This window comes from Euprymna scolopes, unplaced genomic scaffold (assembly GCF_053919585.1).
Source record: "Euprymna scolopes isolate OS-2025 unplaced genomic scaffold, ASM5391958v1 sca5, whole genome shotgun sequence".
NCBI lineage: Eukaryota > Metazoa > Mollusca > Cephalopoda > Sepiida > Sepiolidae > Euprymna > Euprymna scolopes.
In genome coordinates this window covers 171,076-184,138 of record NW_027633546.1, presented here as the reverse complement: position 1 = coordinate 184,138, position 13,063 = coordinate 171,076, and the positions used below count along the sequence as shown (strand labels likewise).

At 34.3% G+C, this 13,063-nt stretch overlaps 1 protein-coding gene across 1 annotated transcript; it reads left to right on the top strand.

The window, feature by feature from the left end:
• Positions 1-1,441: 1,441 nt before the first annotated feature.
• On the top strand, positions 1,442-10,781 carry LOC145274883 (uncharacterized). Its single transcript, XM_080127496.1, has 5 exons — positions 1,442-2,042; positions 3,932-4,087; positions 4,982-5,130; positions 7,290-7,438; positions 10,664-10,781. Exons 1-5 carry the CDS (start codon positions 1,457-1,459, stop codon positions 10,746-10,748), a joined length of 1,125 nt encoding a protein of 374 aa, XP_079983622.1. The 5' UTR covers positions 1,442-1,456; the 3' UTR covers positions 10,749-10,781.
• Positions 10,782-13,063: the final 2,282 nt, after the last annotated feature.

The following is a 13,063-nucleotide window of genomic DNA, read 5'->3' as shown; positions in this document are numbered from 1 at the left end:
CCCCATTATAAGAATAGGGGGGATGTTACAATATTTTTGATGCATAATGGGGTATGATCCTACACAGTCGGGCGATTCTATTTATAGACGATGCTGCTAGGAACTGACGAATCGAATTAATTCACGTTCTGCTACCAACCAAATAGAAATCAGAATTGCTCCATAAATATTAAACCTTTTCTGTAGCAATTTCGCATATTTTTTTTTCGTCTCGACACGGTAAGAATCTTTTTCTCTGTGGAACTGTCTAGTTAAAACCAGTCACCTCTCAGGATTAGTGTGGAAGAACGAACCATCGGAAACTGTTCTGTCTACTGCAAACCAGTTACCTCTAAGGATTAGTGTGGAACAACGAACCATCGGAACTGTTCTGTCTACTGCAAACCAGTTACCTCTAAGGATTAGTGTGGAACAACGAACCATCGGAACTGTTCTGTCTACTGCAAACCAGTCACATCTCAGGACAACGAACCATCGGAAACTGTTCTGAAACTAAACATGGCTTGTACTTCTAATTACATTGACTAATGTATACCTGTGTAAAAGTACCCTGGGATCCTTATTCGTTTCCATTGATTAATTCTATAGTACAATTTTTTTATTAAAAAAGAACAAAATAGAACTATATTTTGCTTTGTAAAAATATAGTTGAAGAAGACATAATATATATACATTAATACGACAGCGTTTGTGCTACTTTCTGTGTCACGCTTACATCCGGGTCGTTTAATTGTTATATACTTCCATTTCTTGTCATGAATAATTTTACCAAGAATTCTTCATAAGTTTTGGTTTCAGTTTCGATTATGACTGATAGCACTCCAGTAATTTTTTTATTAATAATTTTATCAAGAATTCTTCATAAGCTTTAGTTTCGGTTTCGATTATGGCTGAAGGAGCTTAAGTTACATATATATATATATATATATATATATATATATATATATATATATATATATATATATATATCATAAGTTTTTATTTCGGTTTCGATTCAAGCTAATGCACCCAAATGCTATGAATATATGTATTTTTTATTTTTGAAATCGAAATTTTATAAAATATGAAAATCGATAGAACATTAACTCTATAATAATAGATAGAAAAACTGCAATATTTAAAATATCATATTTAAGCGTACTTGCCGGACCTTCGTGCTAGCTCAGATTACAGTTTTAACAAAAAAGCTAAAATAATATCAGAGAGTCTCCATTAACACTGAACATCTACAGAATGCTAACATCAATATATTACATATGAAAGTGTCCTCTGTGGAACTTCCACAGATCCCACTAGTGAAAAATCATATGCTAGTTAGAAGCGAATATCGATTTTACTGATAATATATCTATCTATAACATATTGAAGAATAGACCGCGTTTATTTCCATATAATATTTTGAAATTCACTCATGAGAATGGGGTTTTGTAGTGTGGCTTGATTTCCTTGTTTTTATATGTTTTGTTTTGTCGATCGTGATTTTTATTTTAAAGGGTTTTATTTTCTTGCAGATGATTATGGATATGAATATGATGATGGTGATTATGGAGTTACAGAGGATTGGGCATTTCAAAATGATGATGAAACTAAAGATGATGATGCCGTTACACATTATGATGATGCATTACCAGATAATGGTGGAGTTACATATGATGATGATGCAGTTAAACCTGATGATGATGGGGGTAAAGATGATGCATTACCAGATAATGGTGGAGTTACAGATGATGATGATGCAGTTAACCCTGATGATGATGGGGGTAAAGATGATGCATTACCAGATAATGGTGGAGTTACAGATGATGATGATGCAGTTAACCCTGATGATGATGGGGGTAAAGATGATGCATTACCAGATAATGGTGGGGTTACAGATGATGATGATGCAGTAAACCCCGATGCTGATGGGGGTAAAGATGATGCATTACCAGATAATGGTGGAGTTACAGATGATAAGGTACTTCCGGACGATGATGCTAAAGGTGGGGATGAAGTTGGTTTTTGCCAGCAGTCATACAAAACCATCGATGCGGCCATGAGAAGTAAGTGTTACATATTTTTTGTATAACTCTTAAGCTCCGATTCGAAAGTTTAGCGTGATTCTCACAATGTGAACGGAATTCTCGAGTGGACTATGAGCATTTGTTACATAATTCCCGGCAACTGTCGTCAGAAATAAATCTATAAGTGAGACTTACTGATCCTGTCGATCTGGGAGACGAGTCGGGAACGTGACTGTCTTAGAATGGGATATGGAAAAGCTATGTGTGAGAAACTAATCCAATTACTATGATATTAAACTCACCAAATGCAGGTACTTGGGCACCAATGTCTAAAAAAAAGTGTTGCATCTATGCTGTCGGAGACTTAATTGTTTAGGGTACAGTCCTGGGTCGAGATAAAGGGTAAAGAAAATATAAGTAGCTATTGTTACAAGTTTAGTCTAAGGCACATTGAGGCCAGGTTGTTTGATTTTAGTTTGGATTCTCTCATCAAGGAGAGTGTGTTTCGAATATAGACTCCAAGTCCGTGCAATTCTGCCTGATTCCTTACGGCAGAGTGGGAGATAATCAAGCATCTTAGAGTGGTTAGACGGGCGAGTGTAAGTTAATTTTTTTTAGAACTAAGATATCCGGGGACTTTGCTAAGAAATAATTTTCTACATTATCTAAATTAGTTATAAATCCACGGATATTTCTGACTGCGAACATCAAGGAAAAAGGCGATTTAGTTTTATTTGGATTTGTGCCTCGTTTGATTGTAGTTTTTGTTTAAGCTGTCATTTTAGTTAATGGTTTCAGTTTGAGGGCGAGTAGTGCTGGATAAATTGGATGTACATAAGTACCAAACAGGCAAAATGTAGACCATCTGCCAACTCTTCATCCACATGATTGTGGCCTTGGGAATGCTCATCGGAGATATGTGCAGGGCCCCTTTCATTGCCCACTACGACTATACTAATATAATAAAACAGCCGCTCCAATAGGATAGGTTCTAAACCAAGTATTCCTGCGCTCCCGCATGGTAATTTGGGTTAATTGAGTTCGCACTAAGTATATATATGTTTACTGAAAAGTTACACTCGTCAAAAGAATTAAAGTGCTTCCTTCAAGCTGTTAGGCTTAACATTCACAAACAATATGAATTTACACATGGACTCTCTCTACCGTGCTAAGAGATTACTCACACCTGAAAGTACCCTGTATCTTTACAAAGCAACTATTCGCATATGCATGGAGTATTGTTGTCACATCTGTGCTGGTGCATCTACCAGTAGCCTGTCGCTCTTAGATAAAGTTCAGAAAAGAGTCGTCAATCTAATAGGTTCCACACTGTCGGCCTAACTCCAATCACTGTCCCATCGCCGAAATGTGGCATTCCCGTGCCTGTTTTACAAGTGCTTCAATAAAAAATAAAAAAGGCTCGGACGAACTCAACATAGTAGAGCTCCCACGACATTAATGGCCCGAGAAGTAGTAAAATACCATCTTTTCACTGTTGATGACGTAAATAATTCGAGATGCTTCAAAGCTTTCTACTCAAACAGCTTCTTTCCTCAAACTCCTAGACTTTAGAATTACCTCCCGGGCCCATACTTCCGTGACTGTACTGACATGCAAAAGTTCAAGTGTAATGTGCCCAACTCCCTATAAAGTATTCCTGCAAATCTGATCCCAAATAGAATCCCCTATGAGTTAGTGCAGAGAAAGTATCGTTCTATTTTTTAAAATAGTATTTTCAAGTAAAATCCACGTTTTACTGTATCTTTTTTTATGAAATTGTAAGGTTAAAGTACAGAATACTTACAAAACACCCTTCTCTCTCCATGTTAAGATTGAGGTTCTAAATAATAACGTTATTATTTCAGCACGGTATCTATTCTGCATAAGTACTTAATTTTAAAAGATTTTAATTATTTTTCTGTTTTCAGTAAAAGAAGTAGATTTTGTGTTTGTTGACCAAGGAGAAGTTATTGACGGACAAAATGGAAAAAAGACGCCTGTCCAAACTCTTTTCCCCGGTGGTCCGGATTTGGTACAAGCCGCTGTATATTCAAAGAAAACCAGCAAAGCTTATTTATTTAAAGGTAAATGTATTTCTAATTAGTATCACATCTTCCAGGTGTGAATCTTATAAAATACGAAATACGGTTCGCACTGAAAGTTTTGTAACGTTTATAATTAAAATCAAAAAGTACATAGTATATCAAAATGTGGTCTGATATTTATTGCTTGTACGTATTGAAATGAGTTTGAATTATAAATGGAGGTACGAAAATATAGCTAAACATTTATTGATACTTTTTTTTTCATTTTCACACAAAACAAATGCCACTTTGATGTAGGGGTCTACTATCTGGGGCGTAAATTGCAAGGATGCTATGTAGGGAGTTGAGCAGCAAGATCTCTGTTTACATTACAATTGAACTTCAGCATAGTACAGTCAGGGAAACAGGGACCCGGACGGAAATTCCAAAGTCTTGCATTTTTGGAGAAGAAACTATTAGAGTAGAATATTTTCTGGCATCTGGGGATCTCTACTGTGTAGGGGTGGGATTTTGCTGTTGCCGGGTCTGTTAGGTGATATTTACGACGAGGTGCTACAAGAATTTGTAATTCGTCGGAGCATCCACCATTAAAATACTTGTGAAACAGGCAGAGGGATGCAAGATTTCGTCGATGGGACAAAAGCTGAAGCCAGCTAACAGTTCGGGACCTATAAGGTTGGCGACTCTCTTTTGAATTCTGTCCATGAGCGAGAGACTAGTAGTAGATGCACAAGCCCAAATATGATAACAATTCTCCATGCATGAGAGAAAAGTTTTATTGATCATACGTTCATATGTTGTCCATGTGTAATAGTCTGCGCATTCAAAGGGTTTTGCTTAATATTTCAGTTGTTTTACTTATTTGCTTTTCTTCTTCTTCTTCTTCTTGTTTTTGTTCTTCTTATTATTATTCTTCTTATAATTATTATTCAGATGAAAAAGTATGGGCGTATACGGTAAATTCCGCAGGGCAATTCACTTTGTCTGAAACTTCTCCAAAAGCTACCTCGAACGAAAAGAGCCACAGCCCCGAATGTGCAATTCAGTATTATGATGGCGGTGAACGCATTTTTCTTTACAAGGTTTGTACAATGTTACACACAAAAGCACGCACGCACACACACACACACACACACACACACACACAGATATATATATTAATAATAGCTTTGAACAAGATATCCGGAGACATACCGAGCTGGGAAATAAATAATTAATAAAGGGGAAAGCGTTAATAAAAACGATTTAAGAGTAAATTTATATATTTATAAATAGTGATTATAAAAAAAACTAAAATAAACCTCGAGACGTCTTTCAACCGATATATTGTCAAGAGAAAACATCGATTAAGAAAGTATATATATATATATATATACATATATATATACATACATATATATATATATATATATATATATATATATATATATATATATATATACAGTCCTGATCAAAACCACTTAAGAAAGTAAGCGTTTACGCATATTATCGAATTTTTAATCAAACAAATGGTTGAAACCATTGCTAAAAGGGAAAATTATTATGTTAAAAACTTCTTTCATGTATGTACATTAATCTTATTCTGAAAAGAAATATTCGTCAATAATTCTCCTTTGAAAATGATATTTCACCACTGACGCTTCTCGCCGTTTTATGTGATCTAATCATATCAGGTCTCCCAAGCTTCTTCCATGTACGTACATTAATAATGGAAATGTCAGACCTACCATCAAGCTGTAGTCTTACTTTCTTTTTAAACATTTTAACATATTTCTGGATATTTCGTTCTTCAGATTCAATTTTGTGAGTTTAATGGATGTCTTTTTTCTAAGAGATTTTTTCCTACAATGTGATGCCTCATGTCATTTCTGGTAGCATATGTCACACTGTTTAAATTTGTAGGGACACTCATTTTACCAATGTTTATCTTCAAACCTCCAACACTGTCCAGGTGGATCTTTTCCCTGTTTTTTTCCTCTGGTTATTTTTTTAAGTTAATTTTTTCGTCTGATGGATCATTTTAATGTGCGATACTCCGTTTTCCTCTATGTCACGACTGTCCTGCTTCAACTCAATAAGCCGTTCACAGTCTTCGGCTAAGCTTTGTAGTTTTTCATTCGGCTCGTTTTCAAGTTTATTTAAAACACGACGCCTGGTTTCAGCGTCTTTATTAAAAACCAGCCCTTGCACAAAAATTGTCTGTTTCATAACTAGCACAAAGAAAAATGTTAACTTGTTCGAACATAAACAAAATGATGTCATCAGATTACTTAAAAATACACGTATGAGTTTGTCAAGAATTGGGAGTCAGAGAGAGCAGACCTAGTTGGTAGGCAGAAGGAGCCATTACGGTCCTCAGACCATAATGGCTCCGAGTAGAGGAAAACATCGATAGTAAAAATCTAATGAGCAGTGTTACAGCTTTCCAATGAGGGAAACATCAAAAATAAAGCTGCTGAAAATAGCAACAAAACTTTATTTTCCGAGGATCCGTCAAATGAACATGAACCCAGATGGATAAGGTATTTTTTACACAGGCATCACCACATTATCAAGGCCAAGAGGCCACTCAAGGATAAGGGTTAAAGAGTGTACAGTAGAAATTGGACAATATACTAATCATTAGTAATGACAATTTGGTAAATTTGATAACTTATATGGAACGGCTCATCAAGAACTTATTTACGTTAGACTTGAAGACAACCATATTGTAGTCAGCCGGAAAGCAGGAAAACGGAAGACAATTCCACAGGCGTGCAGTTCTAAGAAAGAAGCTTTGTTCATGGAATCTACGTTTAGGTTTAGGCACAGATAAAGAGTGGGGGGAATTATTGATAGTGTTTACAGCTAGACGAGTGTTTCTTGTGAAAGTTTGGCGAGGGGGGACCATAGATTGAAGCTCAGTGGAACACTTTCCATGACAATAACGATACAACAGAGACAAACTCGCAACATCTCTTCTGTGAGATAGAGGTTGCAAGGAAGAGAAAAGGACATCTCCTACGAGGTTACGAAGTCTACTGTGAACTCTATCAAGGCAGGACCAGTCCTGGTATGTTTCTTTATTGACCGATGTGAACCCTAAGAGACTGTTATTTGTCCCTGTTTGTTATAATTGTTATAGACGATGAAATATATCGACACGTAAGCAATATATACTCGACAATGCTAAACAAGATTGAAATGTAGAGATGTAGGCGGTTTAATAATTTTACAAATATTGTTGTTTGCATTTTTGCAGGAGGGCCATTTTTACATATTCTATCCGAAAGATGAGGACGTCGATCAGAGGGATAAATACCCAGTAAATCAATACTTCCGTGGTATTCCCAGCAAAATAGACGCCGCAATTTCATCCGATGATGAAATAAACTTCATAGTGGACAAGCAGTAAGTAGTCGTGTGGTATAATTATGGATACTATCTTTGCCCATGTACAAGTTGATTTAATAGTTTATATATATATATATATATATATATATATATATATATATACACACATATGTGTGTATATATATATATATATATATATATACATATATATACATATGGTAAGTTATAAAAACATATATGGCAATTAAACTACACAGAATATTCTGCATTTCATTCTCGTGAGATTGCGTCAGGCGTACGAGAATGAAACGCGAAATAGTCTGTGTAGTTTAATTTTTATAACTTACTACCTAGCTCTACATATGTATTGAGCACCGTTGAAGTAAATACTGAACATTTACGCATAAAATTATATTTTCGTATATTAATTTAGGTGATTAAATAAAGTAGTTGATCGACAATACACACAAGAATCCCGAGTTTCCTTCGAAGTAAACTTCTACGACTGCAATGCACTTGCTGTGCCGTTCAAACAACTCCTGGGATGCCCAATTGAAATCCTTTTGTGAAAGCGTGTCAATGGCCCTCGTCACGGACTCTTTTCTCATCTCAATTTTCTCATAATGACAGCCTATTTAAATAAAATTAAGTGTAGGTTCTCTACAAAGCAATGTAAGCTACAGTGTATTTTGGACTAAGATACTGTTCGGAGGCATGTGAAGCTTCCTCCAGCTATGGGTCCTAACCAGGAGCATGTAATCAATCGAACATGAGACGGGCCTTAAAGTAAATACCGGATTTTTGGGGCAGATTTGCAATTTAGTTGTATAATATCCTCAAACCAGGTAATCACTAAAAGGGACTTAAAAGTTGTTACCTGTATCGATCAAAATTTAAAACCACTGATTATATGTCAGCCTACATCACAGTAACATATACTGAGTGAGTTCCTAACAGTATTTTGTATAGTTTTTTAGTTTAAACTCATTTTCCCAAAATTTCCCCAAACTTAACATGTTCGATACAGTCTGCCGCCATTTGTATTTTTCAAATATACCGATAAACACTGCATGTTTTTGAACTGATTAAACATTATACATTACATAAAAACACTACAATCTTATCCAGTTAGGTAGAACATTTACTTTTCTTGCCTTTGATAACATTTATTTGTTATATATTCATTTTTTGACAACTTCTTTGTATCTGTTAATACAAACCCTTTTCATTTAATGTAACGTTTAGTCAGCTCGAAAAACTGTTTATCGTTGTATTTGAAAGATACAAATGGTGGCGGACACTGTTAATTATGGTAAGTTTGAGAAAGTGAGTTAAAACTAAAAAACTATAAAAAATACTGTCACAAACCCACCGATTATGTCAGCCTATGTCATGGTAACGTATTCGGTGGGTTTTTGACACTGTATTGTATAGTTTTTAGTTTTCAACTTCATTTCCCAAACTTAACGTATTCAACAGTTTGCAACCATTTCTGTTTTTCCAGCCGATTAAACATTTTACCTTACATAAAAACACTAAACAACTATCCAGTTAGGTAGAAATGTAACTTACCTTACCTTTGCTTTCATTTGTTTTTGGACAACTTTTTCGAATCTGTGTATAGTAACCCCCCCCCCATCACTCAAATATTAATTACTAACTCACATTTTTGTATACAGAAAAAAAAAATTAGCGTTTCAACGTTAGCTTTATCCACTGATTGTTGGTCGAGCCCAAGCCATGATTGACGGCAATCCTGAGGATCAGGATCCAATTCTGCAAGAGTACCATTTTTTTCATATTTTTCTTTTTTTTTAGAGTGGATTGCTGTACTAAGAATATAAGAAACATGCATTTTCTCTTTTTATTAGAATTTTCCATTACACCAAATTTAGCCAGAGCAACGCGTGGCAGGGTACAGTTTTATTTATTTATATTTATATTTATATATTCATATATATATATATATATATATATATATATATATATATATATATATTGAATGAATAACCAAAGTCTATATTCCAAAGTTCATGATGTTGAGAATCTTATAATGTATTCCTTTAATTCAGTTGACATTTACAATACTTGAAAGTATGTTTCATAGCGCAAAATCAATCAGCTTATTATATTAATCAATGAATCTATTTTGCCCTTAACTCATCAGAAAAATAGCAACAATCAACCTATCAAAAGGAAATAAAGTTTTTACATGATTAAAATCCGAAAATTGTAAGAGAAGCTACCAATACCTTATATTATGTTTCCATTACGCCATTTTGAATTTCGATTTATACGGTAGTTACAGCTTCTGAATAAAAAGAAATAAATTATAAGATGGTCACCCTCATGAACTTTGGAATATAGACTTTTGTCGTTTATTTATCTATATAGGAAGCCCGGGTGGAGATAGGTGTAAAAAAAAACGGTAGTAGCGGGATGGATCAATACAACAGAAGGCAGCTCAGGTGAGGATAGGTGGGAAATGAAGACACTTTCGAAGAACGTTATGTAATAAATTTCTTATTTAAACTTGGTAAAAAAAAAATGCCACAGAAACGTACAGAATGCTTCAGACTGCTTTTGGACCATCTTTTATGAATCGAGCATCAGTTTTTGAGTGGCATAAGAGAGTCAAAGAGGACAGGGAGTCTGCGATGGATGATGAGAGGAGATGGAAGAGTAAAGAAGATTAGAGTTGATTGACCAAATAAAGAATTTCATGGATAAGGATCGTCGTGTAGAGACAATAAGTGCACAGTTTGATATCAGTGTGGGAACTGTACACACAATTATTTGCGGGAAACTCAAGATGCGGAAGATTTGCGCGAAATTTCTCAGAAGGATGTTCAGAAAGAAAGAAAGACGTTGCCATGACAGCAGGAAGATGGCCGAGTTGATCAATTCAGATTCTCACCCTCCCTATAGTCCAGACCTTGAACCGTGTGGCTTTTGGTTATTCCCTAAGCTCAAGGAAACTTTAAAGGCTGTCATTATGAGACAATTGAGGAGATGAAAGTGGCTGTGAGGAGGGTGATTGACATACTCACCCAAGAGGACTTCCATTGAGCCGTGCAGACGTTATTAGAACGGTACAATAACTTCGTTGCAACCGGGGGAGATTACTTCGAAGGGGACTAGAGTTTAATGCATGCACTATCAATAAAAGTTCACATACGAAAAAAGTCTAGAAACTTATTGAAAACATCTCGTATAGTTACACGTTTGTAATGAAAACATTGTTTCAGATTTATAATTGTAGATATTTTCCCTTTGTTGCAGGGCGTTCAAAATGCCAATCCACACGCGTACTGTAAGCAAGGAAGGAAAACCAGTGGAGTCGGTTTTCAACAAATGCAAAGCTTGATGGAATTTTAATTTTAAACAAGATGGTTCCGTGAATAAATGAGTTTAAATAAAATAAAACTTTAGTTTAATTTTATTTGATTTTGTGTCATTGATTTTTTTTTTAATTTATTTTGTTGTAGAAATTCTTTGAAATTGTTAACTGCTTTATTATTTTTGTGTGTTACAAACAGTAAAAAAGTCAATATCTTAATATTTCATCCAAATGAAGAGAGCTTGATAAGGATACCTTAAACGGGCCTTATTATCGGGCTTGAAACCGACGGTACCAATGATCTGTTTCAACTAACAACTTTCTGTACACAAAATATAAATACGCTCTTACATTTTGGATTTTCCTTTTAATTGAGCACTCTGCTGGAATTCTTTTTCAAAAAAAAACTAATCATATATATATATATATATATATATATATATATATATATATATATATATATATATATTAGTGTTGTACCGATTAATCGGAATTGGGGATCGGAAAAATCGGTAGTTTTCGGGGTATCGGTATCGGAATCGGAAAAATTTGTGCCTGTTTGTTCCGATTCCAAAACCGATACTTTATAATTTTTCATTGCTGATACCGTTGATAAATATTTATTCCTTTTAAACTATTAGTAAAACTAACCTCTATAGATCATGATAACATTAAAAGATCTAAATATATTTTATCTGTGTAAAATAAACAAAATAAAATTCGCTAGATAACCTTTAGAAGAATGCAGTTTATTTGCAAGGTATTGAAAAATTGTTTAAATTTAAAGAAATATTTTGTCAATAAAAATAATATCAAACATTATTGCTAATTAAATCAAAAGTAGAATATAATAGTGTTGGATTTTGTCCGGTTAGGTTTTTGTCCGCTCCCTTACTCGGCATTTGCAAATATGACAAGGAATGGCGAAAAAAAGCAATTGATTTTGTTTTGTATTTTTGTAGGGGAATCGATTTCAACTTTCATTTCATTTTTTATTGTTTTAAGCAAATGTTTTAGAGGTCACTTGTCCATCCCCATATCAAACAGTTTAAAACGGTCGTGTATTTTTTCGCACCTAGTTGCCAAATGATTACAGGCCGCTTCCCAGGGAGTTCACAGAAAAATTCAAACGTCTGGGCGAGTTTTATTTTATTTTCCTGGAGCCACTTTGTCTGACACCAGCTGTTTTTTTATGGTATCATTCTCGGGGTTTCACAAACGTTAATATACACATGATTATATCACAATGAATTTATCAAAGTCTGGATAAAATAGATAAAGAGAAAACATTTAGAAAATTTTCAAATTGAAACAGAAATTATATCTACATTTAAAAATACCCCCCACCCACATTGAAATTCTACTTTTGAGCGATATCTGTGAACCCACTAAAAACAAAAGTATTTAAGAATTTAGGATGGAGAGTTAGTAGCCCATATAAATTAATCTCTAATTAAATATGTATAAATTTTTAAAGAATCGGAATCGGGAATCGGATCGGAATCGGAAATTTTGAAAGGAATCGGTAATTGTATCGGAATCGGGAAAAATTTTGGAACATACACACACACACACACACATATATATATATATATATATATATATATATATATATATATATATATAATTGTATAAAATCAACATTAGGTTCTCTACAGTGCAATGTAGACTCAAATGTATTGAGGACTATGTAACTGCGGGGAAGATTGAAAATGGACGACTTTACCTATTTCGGTGAGAATAAAATATAGGCGAAGAAGCATTGATTGATCCTCATCCAATCCCAGGTAACGTCAGGTCTCCCTGCTATGTTTACAGTAAGCCAGTAAATGGTAGTGAAAAAAGACCTCTCTTGAACGTTCAACAAGAACATCCAAGAAGGGAAGAGTGTTATCTGTCTCACTTTCAATGTGTCTTTAGTGTCCATTAACGAAAAGTCGAAATCGTAATTTCTAGTAACGCAATCACTGTAGATGGACATTTAATAATAGTTCTGCTTTTCTAAATATTTAAATTCGCTTGACATGCGTATGAACTGTTAAAAAATTAAAAATTAAAAATAAACTAAGATGAATTTACAAAATTTATAACGATGTTTTTTAATTTTGACTCATTTTTGACCCCTTAAAAACTTTTTTAACCAGCTAAATACGCATAAAGGAACGATTCATAATAAACCCAATAATAATGATATAGTAATGATTTAAAAAGTAAAAAGAAAAATTCTCGTCCACCAACACCGAGAATAGAAACCAAAACGTTTACTTTTTTCTGACAGTGGTTTCAGTTAGACGGGTGTTTTTCGTGAAAGATTGACGAGGATTGGAGCTCAGACGAGCACT